The following is an 18,166-nucleotide window of genomic DNA, read 5'->3' as shown; positions in this document are numbered from 1 at the left end:
CCTGTTGGGCGCCTTCTCCAGGCCCTCACTTAGCCCAGGCGCCCCAGAGGACATGCTGGCCCCACCCCGAGCCGGGCACACGGAGGACGTCAACTGGACTCAACGGGGTCCCGGGGGTCCTTCAGCTGAGCGCCCGCTCATCCCGCCTCGCGCTGTCCCGTTTCCTCACACGTGCTCTCTCAAGTCTGAATCAAGAGTAATTTCATGCTGTTTGTATTGATTATGTTTCTTCATTTTAAAAGGAAGCATCTAAATGGATGTTTTTGTTTCTAGGGAATCAGAGGCAATTATTCCGAACATCTTTTTCTTCCTGGTATTACTGTCTTATGAACGCTATCATTCAAAACAGATCATTGGAATTCCTAAAATCATCCAGCTCTGTGACGGCATCATGGCCAGTGGGAGGAAGGCTGTGACACACGGTAACGGGACAACCTTTCACTGGGGTCTTCAGTGGTCATGATGTGCTGACACCACCTTCCACCTGTGGGGACAGCTGCCCAGCGCTCTGTAGGCTGTGCGTGTGTGCGTGTGCGCATGTGCACTCTAGTTAGAGATGTTTAAAAAAAAGGAGAGAGCACACACTCTTTACTCTCAGGAGTGTGTGATCCACTTAGGTAAACACAGACAGTGAGATAATCTAAGGTGCACATAGAGTCTGACATAAATACTCTTGTCTATCCGTGTGAAACAAAGAATTTTAAAGTCCAGCTTCTGTGAGGACATTGGATTTCTCGTCCAGTGGTATTGGAAGGTATAGTTTGGCCTTGATTCAGGGCCTTCTGTTTTGCCTGGTTATTTCATAGAAGCTTAAGTGAGGTCCACAGGCGACAGTCAGCTGCTCGGGCAGCCTCCTTCCCACCTGTGGAATGAGGTGGTGTGGTTTAGGAAGGAGCTGTGAATCTTTCTTTGCACTTTTTAAACTGCTCTTCCTACCGACTCCTCTCTGGCTCCATCGTCAGGAATCTGTGGGCTTTTGAACTGTGATTGGGGTGCCTCCCAAGACCTCGGCTGGCTGCTGCACCCAGGGTCCCCGTGCCGCGTACCGCAGTAGGGTGACCAGCGAGCCATGGTGCCGGGGGTGTGGAGGGGCTCGGCAGTCACCATTTCCACACTAGCAAGATGGTCACCTTAGCCATGGCCTTGCTAGGGCTCAAATCCATGCCTCAGCAGAGGGGTACATGACTGCACGTATGGACTTGGGGTCACTGGATAGAGTTGAAAGTGCAAACGGCAAATAGAGGGATGACTGAGGATTCCCAGATCAGAGGGTCTTTGGATAGAAAATTGATGGACAGCCAGACCGCCCTGCTCTCTACTGGGAAGCCTGGTTGTCTGTAGAAAACTCAGCAAGTGTGTCGTGTGTGTGTGTGTGTCACTGAGGGTGAGAGAGTGTGCCTTTCAGTAATCTTGGTGACATGACTGGGCTGATCCTTCTCAATGAAAGGCCTTTCTTAGTTTGTTTAAGTGGTGGTGTGAGGCAAAATAATTTACTTTGCTCTTTTGGAGAAAGACACGACTTGGGGGAAAACACATTGTCTAATGAGAGAGTGACTTTAATTGCTTGAAACAGTATAGAAATCTAATAGTTTGACTAAATGTTTTCCATTGAAAAAGCATTTGTTCTCTCTTCAGGTAAATCTTTAAGTAGATTATGCATGAGGATAGAATGTTGCTATTTTGGTTAGTTGGAAGGTTTTATTATTTTGAATTTGACTTTTGAATTTGCGTCTCTTTGTGTCAGAAATAATGTTATGTCACAGAAACCCTAGTTTTTTGGTTTTTTGTTTTTTAAAAATTTCACAACATTATCAAGTGTCAGAGGAAGACCCATGGCCTTCCAGGATGGTATACAGGTAATTTCACGGCACTCATTGATAACCTTAATTTATCTCTTATCACAAAGCCAAGCGTGGGTCAGGGTTTCCTTTATTTCTTGAAGATACTTTGGAGGCGTCAGTGCTGTCTTCCAAGTGCACCTGTCACCTACCGCCTTCTTAGTGGCCCTTTTGTGCCTGCAGCCATACCCGCCCTGCAGCCTGTAGTCCACGACCTCTTCGTTTTAAGAGGAACCAACAAAGCTGATGCAGGAAAAGAGCTTGAAACCCAGAAAGAGGTGGTGGTGTCAATGTTACTGAGACTCATCCAGTACCATCAGGTAAGAGGAGGTGTGGGGCGGTCACTGACCCTTCCTTGTCCCTGCAGGGACAGGAGGAAATGCCACGTGGCCGCTGTCTGCTGTCAGTGAGTGTGGCTTTGTGCCAGCCCTGGGCTCTCGGGCAGGGAGACGCAGGGGGACATAAGGCTTGGTGGGGTCTGTCTTTAAGGCAGTGTGGCCTGGCCGACGGTCACAAGGTCGTTCAAGGCGGTAAACATGGTGGAGGCCCTCTTTTCCAAAATGAGGATCAAATACCAGTCAACAATGTCGATCAAAATGGTAGCGTTCTAAAGAATGATTTTTAAAAATCTCAACCTGAAATAATTTAACGACTTTGTTTGTACATTTATTTACCACTATGTTGAGGGAGGGCCAGAGTCTTTTTCTTGGCGCTGATTTCTGGCTTCGTTTTCCTTAAGGTGGAGTAGGAATTTCAGGTGGTGTGTGAGGCAGTCTGAAAACAGAAGTCTGGCTTTTTAATGAATTCTCTTCTGTAGCTGGTACAGTTGCCTAGCCCTCACTTATTTTGGTAATTCTTTTTAGCTATTTGTCTTTGAATCTTTATAAAATCGTAAGATTTTCTCATAGAAACACTTTCTTTGTGCATTCTCATTTTGGTTAATCTAGGTAATGTTTAATTAAATGCTTAGTGTTTAATTAAATCCCGTAATTACAGTAAAAAGTACGACTACCATAAAGAGGTTTGAGAACCAATAACCGGCTCTTGGCAAGCATGCAGCTTAGTGGGAGGCCTGGAGGGCAGCTCGGCCGGCACGGCGTCCCCAGAGCGCCCGGCCTGGTTTACGGAACGGAGAGGGTGGGTCTTGGGTCAGGAGAGTCGGGATGAGTGCAGAGCGGCTGCTGTCGCGCAAGTGCTGCCCGAAGTGCCCCTCGAAGGGAGAGGCAGCTGTGGAGCGGCCGGCGGCTTTCCAGGGAACGGGCTCAGCCTGGCCGGTACGTTCACAGAGCAGGCTGCAGGCTTTTCTGCGAGCAGGCGGGTGATAAGCATTTCCAGCTTTGCAGGAGCTCCTCGGGTCTGCTGTCATTCTGGAAGCCTTCCTGGCAGCATGTTCAAGGTGGCCATGTGCCAGGGAGACCGTGTGCACCAAAACAGGCTTTTGAGGGTCTCTGTTTAGAAGGGATCACTAACGAACTCGTGCTCACCCAAGGCCAACTCTTCTGAAGTATGGTGTCCTCAGTAGAAGGTGACCTTTGCAGAGATGTTAACACGCACAAAAGCCAGAGGGTGTCTGCACAACAGTTTAGTCAAGGCTGTGCTTGTGTCCTGCCAAAGGTTGAGATGAGTTAGGCTTTCCTTTTGTTCCTTTCCTCTGGTTGTGAGTCTTGTAAAGCCGTAGAGATGGCAGTGCTGTGGTCCTCCTGCGTGTCCCGGGGCCAGGGCTGCATCGGCCCTCCTTGGGGGCACGTGGGCTGGGGTCCGAGTGTCTTCCGGCCGTTCCCTCTGTGCAGGTGTTGGAGATGTTCATCCTGGTCCTGCAGCAGTGCCACAAGGAGAGCGAGGACAAGTGGAAGCGGCTGTCTCGGCAGATAGCCGACATCATCCTCCCGATGTTGGCCAGGCAACAGGTTTGTTCCCCTCCCCCCCGCGTGTGGGGTCACTGCGACACCCTGGAAGTGGGTGAAGGTGCTCATGAGAGGTGGGCGCTTGTGGTGGGCTTTTCGTCAGATCGTGGTGGGTGCATTTTATGGTCATTACTGGTGCCGTCTGGGCGAGTGCGGGGCCAGAGGTAGAGACGTCCCCTGGGTCCCAAGGCGCCCCTGGGGAAGTGCCTCCAGGGCTGCGTCCTTTCCTGCTTACACCCTGTCTCCCTCATTCTGCTCAGTCAAACGTCTTCTGTTTGCTCTGTAGGGGAGTGTTTTTCCTTATCACGTATAAAGTAAGTTGGCAGTTATCCGTCATTTAATCAGGATTTCTGTAGTCAAAGGATGCAGTCAGTGGTTTCCACAAGCGCAGTGGAAGGCACTGGTCTGGCTGTGCGTGTAGGATGGAGCCCAGTAGTTGCACGGCTTCTGAACCACTTCTGCCCCCACCCCCCGTTCCCCCAACCCCCGGCATCGAGGGCAAGACACTGTGCTCCGGGTGCTGCACCACCCCGGGAACCGGGCAGCAGGGACGCGCTGAAGACGGTCCCTCCAGGAAACCGTCCCAGCTGCTGGCAGAGCTCTGGGTCTGAAGCACTTTGGGTACAGTCAGCAGATGCCTGTTTGTTCATCTGGGTCGGCCCGGCTAGGGAAGCGGGTGCTGTCAGAGTGAGCGTTTAGTTGGAACGGGGTAGGGAGACAGACAGCAGAGGGGAGTAAACTAGTGACGTGTATAAAATGTCAGATGAGAGTCCTGGAGGGAGGGGAGGTGTGTCGGCTGGGGGTGACAGTGTTGAATGGGTGACATCCGCGGGGGCTTGAAGGAGGTGAGGGATGAGCCGAGCAGATGCCTGGGGAAGAGCTCTCCGGGGGGAGGACTTGGGGGAACCCTCGGAGGGCTTGGTACAAAGGGGGTCAGGGTGTACTTGAGAGTTGAACAGGCGGGCGGGGGTGTAGGGAGAGCCACTCGTGGCTCAGGGCCCGCGTGGACCGGGGGTGGGAGCGAAGGGGCGAGAAGGGGCGTCTGCTGGACGCAGAACCAGTGGGCTTTGCTGACGGCTTAAGTGGGGTGAGGGGTGTGAGAGGAGGGGCGGGCAGGTGGCTGTAGCGTGATGGCTTTGGGGGGACCTTGGAAGGAGTGGGTTTCGGGAGGAGGTCAGAGCCTGGTTTGGATGTGTTCGGTTGGGACACCGGGTGGCGCCAGGGAGGCTGGAGGAGGCCTTTGGGGTGCGAGCTGGAGGGCAGGCCTGAGGGTGGACGAGGTCGCCGCGGGGCCCAGGGCAGCTGGGCAGTGGGCGAAGGCCGAGCCCCAGGAGGCAAGGGGGCCCGTGGACGAGACGGGGAGGAGCAGGCGACGTGGTGTTCTTAAAACCGAGAAGAAAAGCTGTTTCCCGGAGGAGGGACTGATGGCTGGGAGCTGCTGACGGGCCCAGCAGACGGGCCCTGGGCACTGACCCGCACTTGGCCACACGCAGGCCCCTGGGGAGCGGCTTTGGTGGGGCGGAGGGAACAGAAGCCCAGCCGGCGTGCGCTGGTGAGAGGGCGGGAGGAGAGGAGCGGGAGAGACGTGGCGGCAGCCGGCCAAGCTGTGCGGGGGGCGAGGGCCAGTGCCCACCCCGAGGGCAAGAGCAGAGGGGAGCTGCCTGTGCAGGACAGGTGGCCGTGCCGTCGTGGCGTCCCTGAGCACCACCAGACCCAGGGCTCTGTGGCCACGTAGCCGGCAGGTCATAGCCGGAGGGTCGTAGCCGGCGGGTGGGCCCCGGGAAGAGGCTCATCTTCCCACCGCAGAGGGGCGGCTCCACGTCAGGCAGGGCTGAGACCTGCACCTTGAGAGAATCGCCCTCTGTGGAGGTGGTACTGTGTGTATACACACTCGTTAGTAGTGACGAAAATCATCAATAGGGCAGTGGTTGAATGTACTGTGGTAGAGACTTAATTTGGAATATTTTGCAACCTTTAAAAATAATGTTAGGAGGATTTCCCTGCCGGTCCAGTGGTTAAGACTCTGCCCTTCCATTGCAGGGGGCGCCAGGTTCGATCCCTGGGTGGGGAACTAAGATCCTGCATGCCGTGCGGAGAGGCCAACAAAATAAAAAAAATGTTAGGTTTTAAAACCTGTTGCCTTGGGAGTTCTCCATTATACTTTTAATGGAAAAAAGCAGAGACATTTATAACATGATTTTTCAAAACAACTTAAACAAAAATCTCTCTACATGTATAGGAATGTGGAGAAAGTTAACGAGAAATACACTAATTTGCTAACATTTGTTACTACATAGTGGGGTAGGGATGGGGTGCCAGTAAAGAAAGAAAAAAGATACAGTGTGTATGATAACCATTTAGGTACATTACACGTGTGTAAAGAGATGCGAGAGAGGCTGGTTCCTGAAGTGTTGATGGTGACTGGGTCAGGGCGGTGTGGTTTCAGTTGATATTTTTCATACTTTTACATATTTGAATTTTTTACAGAAAGCATCTGTGGTTTATTTAATAAAAATCTAAATGCAAAGATTTCCATCGTGGAAAAAATACAGCTGTTAGTGTTGTTCTAAAAAACATTTACTTGGTTCATTACTGAAGTTAAAATGCATTTAAGTGCGGGGGTGGGAATGATGCATGGTCAAGGTCATTTGACCTTGGGACAACTGATGTGAGGTATAAAAGTTGGCGTTTCAGTTGGCTTATGGGAAAACATCTGTGACATTTAATTGCAACAGATGCACATTGATTCTCACGAAGCCCTTGGAGTGTTAAATACGTTATTTGAGATTTTGGCCCCTTCCTCCCTCCGTCCCGTGGACATGCTTTTACGGAGTATGTTCGTCACCCCAGATACCCTGGTGAGTATCCTGCCTCCTGATGGCGTCTTGGGTTCACCACTGTGTGGGGCACCTGGGGGTTTCTGCTGGGGCCAGGGTGGAGCCTGAGTATTTGCATTTTTTCTTTTTTAATTTTAATTTTTTTTTTTTGAGTATTTGCATTTTAAACAGGTTCCCAGATGGTATTGATGCTGCTTGTCTGGGACCACACTTTGAGAACCAATGAGACAGATTTATTGGTGGAATTGTAAAATCAGGGTGATTTTCATAAATGAAATTGGCAATCAGGAAAACTTAATCCTCTTTTTTCTTTAGCTATAACTTATTTATTTTCCTTCCTTTAGGCATCTGTGACCACTGTTCAACTATGGATATCCGGAATCCTAGCCATTTTGAGGGTTCTGATTTCCCAGTCAACTGAAGATATTGTTCTTTCTCGTATTCAGGAGCTTTCCTTCTCTCCATATTTACTCTGCTGTCCGATAATTAGTAGGTTGAGAGATGGGGACAGTAATTCAGTACTGGAAGACCACAGTGAAGGGAGACAAACGAAGAATCTGCCAGAAGAAGCGTTTTCCAGGTATGCTCTGTACCTGAGCCTTCCGCCAGTCCGCGTCCTCAGGCCGCCCTGTGGTGTTTGCGGTCACTGAGTCTCGCTTCAGCTCTGCGAGGTGGGTTAAGGAGTCTGTGTCGGTGTGTTTTCTTTGCCCAGCCTGCCTCACCTGTGGCCCTTGGTCATGCCTGTCTGCAGGCTCTGTCACATCCTGAATCAGACCCTTGTTAAGACTGCACGGCGGTAGTCGGTGGGTGCAGGCGATAAGGGTGTGCTTGCCTGCAGAGAATTTGAAAACCTAGGAAAACCCACTGAAAGTCAGTCTTACGTTTGTTCCCACCGGGTGCTGGCCACCCTAAACACTGTCAGTAGTAAAATCCCCCTCCCTGCCAGGGTGGAGCGCTCGTGCTGCGCTCCCCTGGGTGTACTTGTGGCGTCAGATCACGTCTGCCCTTATCAGTTCTTGGGACGCTCCTCGAGGGCGGCGGTCACAACTCAGGCACTGAAAAGGCTTGTTGTGTAGACAAGTGTGTATCCACCTTTGCTGGATTCGGGGCGCACGCTGACTTAGACCTCGTAGAGCCTGTCCAGGAAGCACAGTTCCTGAGAACGTGCTCCTTCCTGCCGGGTCCACCGTAATGTCCACGTAGCTGCCCTTGGTTGGTCATCAGGGGAGGCGCCACTGTGTTTGTGGAGATAAATCCAGTGAAACTGCACGACACCCGTTTGTCCGCAGGTTCAGCAAGGCAGCCTGTGGCTCCTGCTGTTACATTTAAGCAGGGGGCTAAGGTGGAGGATACATTAAATTCCTGGGGTGGGTTATCAGCCTGCCCTATGGTTTATAAAGTTTTGAAGAAACCCTGCAGGTCATTTTACCCTCCTGACAGTCCTTTGAAGGTGGTATGATTCCTGCCATCTCATTAGTGAGGAAAGTAATACGCAGAGAGGTAAAGTGACTTAATCCAGAGGGCTGGCATTGAACACTTCACTTTACTTGCATTTTTACCCTACTCATATCTACTGCGTATATTACTTTTACGTGTGTGCCTCCCAGAAGTGCTCCGCAGTAGGCACCTACTTCACTGTCACCCTTCTCCCTTTCTTTGAAGGTTTCTGCTACAACTGGTTGGCATCCTTTTAGAGGACATTGTTACAAAACAGCTACGAGTGGAAATGAGTGAACAGCAGCATACTTTCTACTGCCAAGAGCTAGGCACGCTGCTCATGTGTCTGATCCACATCTTCAAGTCTGGTAGGTGCATCACACTAGTCTTATTAGAGCATCTGTATATCCCCTGCCCTGCCCCGCACACTCTCAGGGTGTAAGGAGGTGCTGCCCAATGTGAGCTCTGCTCTGCTCTGCTCAGTGTGCCTTTGAAGACCTTGTGCTGATGAAAACAGTAAACCTGGGCGCTTCCTCCTGTTTTAAAGATTTGGAAAGTCAAGATGTTTTTGTTACCTTTACATACGATTGTGGATTAAAAAAGACAGTGCACTCAAGAGAGAAGTCACAAGATCCCAGCCATGTAGCAAGCATAGGAAGCAACCAGCCCGCCTTAGGACAGTCAGTGTTTTTCAACAGGAATGAGTGTTTTCAAAAGGAATGTCTTGCTAGTTATAGGGTACAGGCATATCCTTCTTTTCTCAGTAAGAAAAATGAAAGGCAATTCTAATCTCTAGGAAAAACAAACAGCAAGGAAGTCATGGTCCAAATATGAAGCAAATCTGGAAGTGGTTTGAGTCCTGGAAGTACGGGGCTAGGTGCTCTCTTTGGGTGTGACTGCCTCTGGCGTGTTTAATTCTGTTGCCGCATCGTGTATTTCCACGTCTCAGCTCTTTTACTGTGTCGGCTTTGTTTTCTGTGGGGCTCCTTCCCCGTGGCAGAAAGGATGGCCTCTGGTCTCAGCCCCTGCGGGAGTCCTGTGAGGGACTCGTGAGCCCTGGGTGCTCTGGCCAGCCTGGGCTAGGTGAGAGGCTGGACGGCATTCCTTTGGGAGAAAGGGTTACTTTCCAGTAGTAAGGGAAGGGAGCAGACAGAATCACTGACGGTCCACTGCAGGTGATGAAAGCATACCAAGGCAAGTTTGGAGGTAACCACCACAACTGAAAACAGAATGATAACAAATAGTCGCCTTAAGAGGGATGGGGCAGGGCACTTGTAAAATCAGGAGCCCCCATCTGTTATGGGATTTAAAAATCATGTGTGTATATTACTTTAATACAAATTAAAACACACACATACCCACATACATACCATTAGAGCGGAAGATAGTTACCATTGTCAAACTTCATTCATTCAACAGAGATGCACCGAGTCAGCCGCCACTGTGCTGGGCCCTGGGTGTGCGGTGGTCCGTACAGCTGACGTGATTCCTGCTTCTGTGGTGCTCAGTCTAGCGGGGCAGACAATACACAGAGATGTCACCACAAGTCTTGCTGTCTCCTGAGAAGGAAACAAAAGCACAGTGACAGCCAGCACAGGGGTGGGCAGTAGGGGCAGGTTCTCCTAGGGGGCTGCTGAGCTAACGCCTGAAGGAGAAGGAGCTGGCCCTTCGGAGAGAGTGTTCCTGCCGAGAGGGGTGAGGGGTCGGAGGGGCTGAGGAGGCGGGCAGGGACCTGGGCTCGCGCGGCCTGGGAGCGATGGAGAAGGACACCTCTTCATGGTTGCTTCACATACCTGCTGTCGCCCTCGGCACAGGCGTGTGGCCAGAATTTAATTTTGATGATGGATTATAGCTTCAAGCCACCTTGTTTACTTACCATTGAAATAATTTTCCTTTTGAGGATCTTTTGATTTATGTCCCACCCACTGCAATAAGTGTAAAGTTGAGAAAATAATTAAACCATATGAAGAATAAGTTGTTTTTAGTATATGGGCCATTTTAATATTTGGCCATCGGTTGGTTTGGATCTGACACCAGAAGGGTACCAGTTCACATCGAAGGACGGCTTTCTACCTTCTTTGGATAAGAGCAGTGCATTCTGCGGCCTTAGGCGCATCCAAGTGGATTTCCGTGCTGTTCACTCACCCGTTGCTCTAACTTCCTCTTCCTTTTCTCAGAAATCAGGGGAAATACTTTTATGGTTTGTTGCAGTGCTGTCGAGTCCAGCTTCCTGCAGTGTGCAGATGTTCTGTGTCTGCACTAATCCAGTTGCTTCTGGCCACATGTGGCTGATGGGCACTGGAAGTGTGGTATTGTGACTGAGGAGCTTTTGTTCAATCTAATTTTGGTTAAATTTGAACAGCCGTGCATGGAGTGGAATATCGAGAAGGCCGCGCTCTGCTCCGGAGCCCGGGCTGGGTACCGGGGCACGTGGGTTTTGCCACTCGTGTCTTTGGACATTGTTCAGTTGGTCCAGTATTTGTAAATAAGGGGTGTATGGGTGTGTACAAATGTCTATTTCTATCTCCTCATGTATTTTGATGCCATTTCTTTTAAAGACACCAGGCGGCAGAATTACTGTGTTGGTTTTGAGATAAAATAAATCATCTTGTCTTTTATATAAATAAGGTGTCTTTAGCATCTAAAGTTGGTAATTTTTATTTATGCATTGCTTAAACAATGATAATAATTTCACCTCTCCATTGAAAATTGAGATCTTTGAATTTGCCCATTTCAGATATTATTTCTTAGAACAGGAACTAGTCTGAGTAATGGTCTTGACCTCTCATTTTCTGTTACCCCTGTTGTTGGGGGTGGGGTATGAATCCCAAAGTCGTTTGCCTATTTCACATTCAATCCAGCATAAACAGAAGAGCCAAGAAAGTTACCTAGTCTCCATTTTATAGGTTCTGGGTAACTAACACCTCGTCCTCTCCACTGAGACAGACCAGCTAGAAGGAGAAGGTGGAGCCGCGGCAGGAGGCTGACGGTGTCCATTGCTTTGTTGCAGGCAGGGCTGGCTTGAGTCCTCCGGCCTGTGGCCACAGTGAGGCTTCCTAACTGCTCACCGTGTTTGCCAGTCCCCCCCCCACCTCCACCAGCCCCCACCGTGTGCCCTCCCCGCTGCCGTCCAGTGCTCACCCAGCCGAGGGCAGCAGTGGGCGGTGGAGCCATTCCTGACCCTCTCCCTTCCTTCCTCGCAGGCAGAGCTCTCTTCCCAGTATTTTATGTGTGGGCCAAAGTAGGATTACTAGAAGGAAGAGAAAATGGTCTTCCTACAGTGAGAAAATGGGCACTGATTCAGATTCGTGCTTGGGCCAGGATGGGGCTGCTGATGGTGTTCTCTTAGGGGTGTGTGGTACCTTTTACATGAGTATCCCCATCGATCCTTAGAACAACTCTATGAGATAGTTCCCCGTTTCTACTGATGAGAGAATTCAGGTTCTGAACGGTCATATGATAAAACCAAGAGTGAAAACCCAAGAATTTTTTTGTGCCCGTTATATCGTGCTGCTTCATGGGTTGGTGATGGTAAGTGTAGCAGCTAATGCTTGCAGAGCACTTCCTGTGGGCCCGGCACACACCGTGATACCCATGTTCTAGCTGAAGTAACTGAGTCACAGGGGTTGTAATGTGTGAGCTCCCAGGTGGTGGGATGGGGGGGGAGGCGTCTAAAGCCTGGGCCAGTCCTCGTACGTCGCACACCATCAGCAGTGCCGGTTCCCCCGCGAGCGTCTAGCCCCAGGCTACCACCAGTGTCTGTCCAGTTCCTCCGTCTAACATCTCGTCCCCCATCCTGGTCCCCATCCCCTCTGGTGTTTGCTCTTCCCATGATCAGTTCTTCCAGTTTGTGTCTTGAGTGTCTCCTTCATTCACTCCCGCTGTCTTCGCTGCACACTCCACGCGGCAAGACATACATGTCTGTCTTTCCTTCTCGCCTAGAGCCGCGCTGCTGACGCAGCCTACGAGGCGGAGCAAAGCCGTGCTTGGCTCTGCGGCTTCCTGAATTGTCCTCCTCCTCTTGTTGACTGCACAGCTTTTCAGAAGAAGTGTTTCAGGAGTTTATTGTTGTTGCTTCTAGTGCTCTGCTTTCCCTCTTTCTCTCCATCCTCAGCGGTTTGCCTCTTGATCTCATTACCAGAAATGCCTCTGCAAAGGCCACCTGTGGGCTTTCCCAGGTCCTCATCTTCCCGGACCCTGCAGCCCAATTCTGTGGACAGACCTCTGCTCGCTGAAACTCCCTCATTCCTTGACTTCTCCTTCAGTCTTCTCTTTCCAACCTCTTAATTGCATGTGTTCTTGTGCATTGTCAATCACCCCAAACAGGAGGAGACGTGCGCCTGCTTGGCGTCCCTTACTCTCCAGCAGGAAGGAGAAACCTTCAGTAGGCGTGAGAGCTTCCGCTACAGGCCTGTCCCAACTCCAACTTGAGCTGAGGTTTCTTTGGTTAATTCCACGCTTGTAACTGGAAGGTTGTACCTTTTGACCACCTTCACCCATTTCCCCACCTACCACCCCCCACCTCTGGCACCTGTCAGGCTGATCTCTGTATCTATGAGTTTGGTTTTTTTAGATTCCACATATAAGTGAGATCATACAGTATTCATCTTTCTCTGACTTATTTCACTTAGCATAATGCCCTCAAGGTCCATCCATGCTGTTGCAAATGACAGGATTTTCTTCTTTTTTTTATGGCTAAATAATATTCCTGTGTGTGTGTGTGTCACACGTTCTTCATCCACTCATGCTTCAGTAGACACTTGGGTTGTTTCCATGTCTTGGCTCCTGTGATTAATGCTGCAGTGAACATGGGAGTGCAGGTATCTTTTTTTTTTTTTTAAGGAGCATTTATTTATTTATTTATTTATTTATTTTTGGCTGCTTTGGGTCTTCGTTGCTGCACGCGTGCTTTCTTTAGTTGTGGTGAGCGGGGGCTACTCTTCGTTGCAGTGCGCGGGCTTCTCATTGTGCTGGCTTTTCTTGTGGAGCACGGGCTTCAGTAGTTGTGGCGCGTGGGCTCAGTAGTTGTGGCTCACGGGCTCTAGAGCACAGGCTCAGTAGTTGTGGTGCACGGGCTTAGTTGTTCTGCAGCATGTGGCATCTTCCCAGACCAGGGATCAAACCGGTGTCCCCTGCGTTGGCAGGTTGATCTTAACCGCTGCGCCACCAGGGAAGTCCCACAGGTATCTTTTTGAGTTAGTGATTTTGTTTCCTTCAGGTATATACCCATAAGTGGGATTGCTGGATCATACGGTAGTTATATATATATTTTTAATAGATCTTTATTGGAGTATAATTGCTTCACAATACCATGTTAGTTTCTGTTGCACAACAAAGCAAATCAGCCATATGCATACACATGTCCCCATATCCCCTCCCTCTTGAGCCTCCCTCCCATCCTCCCTATCCCACCCCTCTAGGTCATCGCAAAGCACCTAACCGATCTCCCTGTGCTATGCTGCTGCTTCCCATTAGCTAACTATTTTACATTTGGTAGTAGTGTATATATGCCGATGCTACTCTCACTTCGCCCCAGCTTCGCCCTCCCACCCCATGTCATCAGGTCCATTCTCTACGTCTGCCTCTTTATTCCTGCCCTGCAACTAGATTCATCAGTACCATTTTTTTTGTTTAGATTCCGTATATATGTGTTGGCATATGGTATTTGTTTTTCTTTTTCTGACTTACTTCACTCTTTATGACAGACTCTAGGTCTATCCACATCACTACAAATAACTCAATTTCGTTTCTTTTTATGGCTGAGTAATATTCCATTGTAAATATATGTACCACATCTTCTTTATCCATTCATCTGTTCATGGACACTTAGGTTGCTTCCATGTCCTGGCTATTGTCAGTAGTGCTGCAGTGAACATTGTGGTACATGTCACTTTTTGAATTATGGTTTTCTCAGGGTATATGCCTAGTAGGGGGATTGCTGGGTCATATGGTAGTTCTATTTTTAGTTTTTTAAGGAACCTCCATACTGCTTTCCATAGTGGTCGTATCAATTTACATTCCCACCAACAGTGTTAGGAGGGTTCCCTTTTCACCACGCCCTTTCCAGCATTTATTGTTTCTAGTTTTTTTGGTAATGGCCGTTCTGACCGGCGTGAGGTGATACCTCATTGTAGTTTTGATTTCCACTTCTCTAATAATTAGTGATGTTGAGCATCTTTTCATGTGCCTCTTGGCCATCTGTACGTCTTCCTTGGTGAAATGTCTATTTAGGTCTTCCACCTGTTTTTTAACTGGATTGTTTTTTTGATATTGAGCTCCATGGGCTGTTTGTATATTTTGGAGATTAATCCCTTGTCTGTTGTTTCATTTGCAAATATTTTATCCCATTCTGAGGGCTGTCTTTTTGTCTTGTTTATGGTTTCTTTGCTGTGCAAAAGCTTTTAAGTTTAATTAAACTTTGTTTATTTTTGTTTTTATTTCCGTTACTCTAGGAGGTGGGTCAAAAAAGATCTTGATTTGTGGTTTATGTCAAAGAGTGTTTTTCCTGTGTTTTCTTCTAAAAGTTTTATAGTGTCTGGTCTTACATTTAAGTCTTTAATCCATTTGGAGCTTATTTTTGTGTATGATGTTAGGTAGTGTTCTAATTTCATTCTTTTACATGTAGCTCTCCAGTTTTCCCAGCACCACTTATTGAAGAGGCTGTCTTTTCTCCATTGTATGTTCTTGCCTCCTTTGTCATAAATTAGATGCCCATATATATGTGGGTTTATCTCTGGGCATTCTATCCTGTACAATTGATCTATATTTTTGTTTTTGTGCCAGTACCATACTGTCTTGATTACTGTAGCTTTGTGGTATCATTTGAAGTCGGGAAGCCTGATTCCTCCAACTCTGTTTTTCTTTCTCAAGACTGCTTTGGCTATTTGGGGTCTTTTGTGTTTCCATACGAATTTTAAGATTTTTTGTTCTAATTCTGTAGTTTGGTAGTTTGATAGGGATTGCATTGAATCTGTAGATTGCTTTGGGTAGTATAGTCATTTTCACAATATTGATTCTTCCAATCCAAGAACATGGTATATTTCTCCATCTGTTTATGTCATTTTTGATTTCTTTCATCAGTGTTTTATAGTTTTCTGAGTACAAGTCTTTCCCCTCCTTAGGCAGGTTTATTCCTAGGTATTTTATTCTTTTTGTTGCAATGGTAAATGGGAGTGTTTCCTTAATTTCTCTTTCTGATTTTTCATTGTTGGTGTATAGGAATGCCAGAGATTTCTGTGCATTAATTTTGCATCCTGAAACCTTACCAAATTCATTGATTAGTTCTAGTAGTTTTCTGGTGGCAGTTTTAGGATTTTCTATGTATAGTATCATGTCATCAGCAAATAGTGACAGTTTGAGAAGGATTCGTGTTAGGTCTCCTCTAAATGTTTGATAGAATTCGCCTGTGAAGCCATCTGGTCCTGGGCCTGCCTGTCCTGTTCTCCCCTCGGCTTCCTTCCTATGCCCCCAAGGACCCACGTGACCTGGAGGGGGCTTTGGAGGGCAGGAGACTGGCCTGGGAGCTCAGCAGGCTCCTGGGCCCCAGAGCGGTGGGTGGGGTAATCACCCACCGCTCCTTTCCTGCTTCTCCCGGAGGGCCCCTCCGGCCTACCTCTCCTGATCTCCCCAGCCTCCCTCCTGTGCCCCCAGGACCCACACGGCCTGGAGGGGGCTTTGGATTGCACAGGGGACTGGCCTGGGAGGTCAGCAGGCTCCCCCGGCCCCAGTGGGGAAGGCAATCGCCCTCCGCTCCTCTCCCACCTCTCCTGGATGGCCCCTCCCACTTGCCACTCCTGATTTCCCCGGCCTCCCTCCTATGCCCCCAGGCAGAACCCCTGTGGCCTAGATGGGGCTTTGGGGGCTGGGGGAGCGGATTGGGAGCTCAGCAGGCTCCCTGGCCTGAGTGGGCCAGGCGATTGCCCTCCGCTCCTCTCCGGCTCTTCCTGGAGAGTCCCTCCCACCTGCCTCTTCTGATCTCCCCAGCCTCAGGGGTGCCGATCTTGTCTGGCTTCCACTTCTCCTCCCCCCTTGGTCCCCCTACATCCTACTGGTTTACTCTGGGGTTCCTCCCATCTCCTTGGGGGTCAGAGTCCCCCACCAGCAGCCAGCAAGTGCCCTAGTTGTGGGGAGAGGCTAACTCCACGTCTTCCCACAGTGCCACCTTGACTCCTCCTCCGGTAGTTCTATTTTTAATTTTTTAAGGAACCTCTGTACTGTTTTCCACAGTGTCTGCACCAATTTCCATTCCTATCATAGTGCACAAGGGTTCCCTTTTTTTCCGCAGCCTCACCAATACTTGTTATGTCTTGTCTTTTTGATGATAACCATTGTAACAGGTGTGAAGTGATGTCTCATTGTGGTCTTGACCTGCAGTTTCCTAATGATTAAGGATGTTGAGCACCTTTTCATGTACCTCTTGGCTATGTGAATATTTTCTTTGGAAAAATGTCTATTCGGATCCTTTGCCCACTTTTTAAAATTTTTTTGAAGACTTTTTTTTGCTGTGGACCATGTTTTGTTTTGTTTGTTTTTTTTTTGGCAGATACAGTGCTCACTTATTCTCTCCATGTTTAAAAAAGAATTTCAAAATAAAATAATTTTATACACCATACAATTCAGGGTAGGGTTGGGCTCAGGGGGCCACTTCGTTGTTCACAGTGTGGGCAGAACTCTCTGTCTCCAAACATTTTTTGAGCTGGTTCAACTTTCAGCTCTGAGTCCTGGTCCCAGTCTTGAAACCACAGCAAGTTAGGGGCTGGAATTTGCTCAGCCATAGGGATGAGCTTCTTGTTCAGACGGGAGGAGAGGGCTTCCTGCACGGGACCAAGAAAGCCTCTGATGCAGAAACATGAGGAAGCGAGGGCAGAGGGCACTGGGGCTGAACCAGAGGGGCCTGTCGTGGGGGGGGGGGGCCCTCTCCGGAGCCAGCATTTCGCCGTGCTCACCCCTGCGTCTCCACTCAGTAGAACAGGGGCTGCCTTAGAGCAGCAGCAGCCGGTAAATCTGATGGAGGAACTTTCTCCTAGTAGCTTCCAGAACCTGAAGACGGGGCCCAGTAGGAACTTGAACTGGATTCATGAGATCCCAGGATGCCTGGGAGCTACAAGCCCTTGATGACTGAGACGGCCCTGCCCGTGGGCCCAGCTCCTGGGAGGCACGGTCAGGTCGTTTTGCAAGGACAGCCCTCGACTAGGGCAGATGGGCCCGCACAGTCACACTGGAGTGGGACAGATAGACTCCATACTGCCCAGACCAGAAATCAGTGTCCCGGACCAAGTGTTCAAAAGACACAAAGCGGACGACCTTCTGAAGGTTGGAGAACACATGGCTAGCCTCAGAGGAGAAACTCTTTCTACACTGCTGGAGGGGAAAAGGCAAAGGAGAGTAGTGATGCAGGACGGCCTGCTTGGCATCTAGAGGTCGGACAGTTAGCCCATGTAAACTGTCAGTGTACTGTTGGTCTGTCCACCAGTCAGAGACACAAGTCTCAGTCTTTCCACTGTCCAGGAGTTCCGGCCACAGACCCTCCTCCTCCAGGTCTGACACCTGCTTCTTTTGACACCACCTGTAGGAAGACAGGAAGCTGGTCTGTGTACAGGCCCTGGGAGTGACCCCCCAGTTTTCCTCTGCCCCCCAGGCATCTCCTCCAGTTGGCACCGTCCATTTCAGGAAGCCTTCTTCGCCATTGGGGTTCGGGAGGAGGTTGCGTCCTATGGGTCTGCTCTCGCAGAAGCGGCCCAGGACACAGGGCCTGGGGTCGTCGGTGGGGGCAGGTAGGTGTGGAGGATGGGTGACAGAGTGGCGTGGCCTTGGGCCAGGATTCTCAGCCACAGGGCCTGGCAGTCCACCAGGTCGTGCCAGTGCCGGCACACCTGGCGGCAGTGCCCGAGCGGCATGTGTTGGGGCACATGGCTCAGCACCATCACAAGCAGCTCCGATGACAGTTGGCCCAGACCCAGCGCCTCCTTGGGTTCGGGGTCCTGAGCGGGGACCCTGGCGGGCAGGCCCCTGGAGGCTGAGGTGTACATGGTCTCCTCGCCAGGCCCGGCTGCCACTGCTTCTAGGGGGAGAGACATAATGAACAGGAGGCACAGTAAGCAGATTATGTACTGTTGGGAAATTACTAAAAATAAAACCCCGAGCTTCTCGA

The 18,166-nt window shown here is 49.7% G+C and overlaps 1 protein-coding gene across 4 annotated transcripts in view; it reads left to right on the top strand.

Moving 5' to 3' along the window:
• Window positions 1–18,166, top strand: part of HTT (huntingtin) — a 136,409-nt gene that overhangs the window by 80,919 nt on the left and 37,324 nt on the right. For all 4 annotated transcript variants that reach the window (XM_059923695.1, XM_059923696.1, XM_059923694.1 and 1 more), the window contains 6 exons: window positions 274–422; window positions 2,022–2,158; window positions 3,629–3,745; window positions 6,478–6,600; window positions 6,924–7,159; window positions 8,242–8,384. In XM_059923695.1, coding sequence (XP_059779678.1) covers window positions 274–422; window positions 2,022–2,158; window positions 3,629–3,745; window positions 6,478–6,600; window positions 6,924–7,159; window positions 8,242–8,384 — 905 coding nt within the window. The remainder of the gene's footprint in view (window positions 1–273; window positions 423–2,021; window positions 2,159–3,628; window positions 3,746–6,477; window positions 6,601–6,923; window positions 7,160–8,241; window positions 8,385–18,166) is intronic.

The sequence above is a fragment of the Balaenoptera ricei genome, chromosome 5 (genome assembly GCF_028023285.1).
Source record: "Balaenoptera ricei isolate mBalRic1 chromosome 5, mBalRic1.hap2, whole genome shotgun sequence".
Taxonomy (NCBI): Eukaryota; Metazoa; Chordata; class Mammalia; order Artiodactyla; family Balaenopteridae; genus Balaenoptera; species Balaenoptera ricei.
This window is presented reverse-complemented; position numbering and strand designations above follow the sequence as displayed.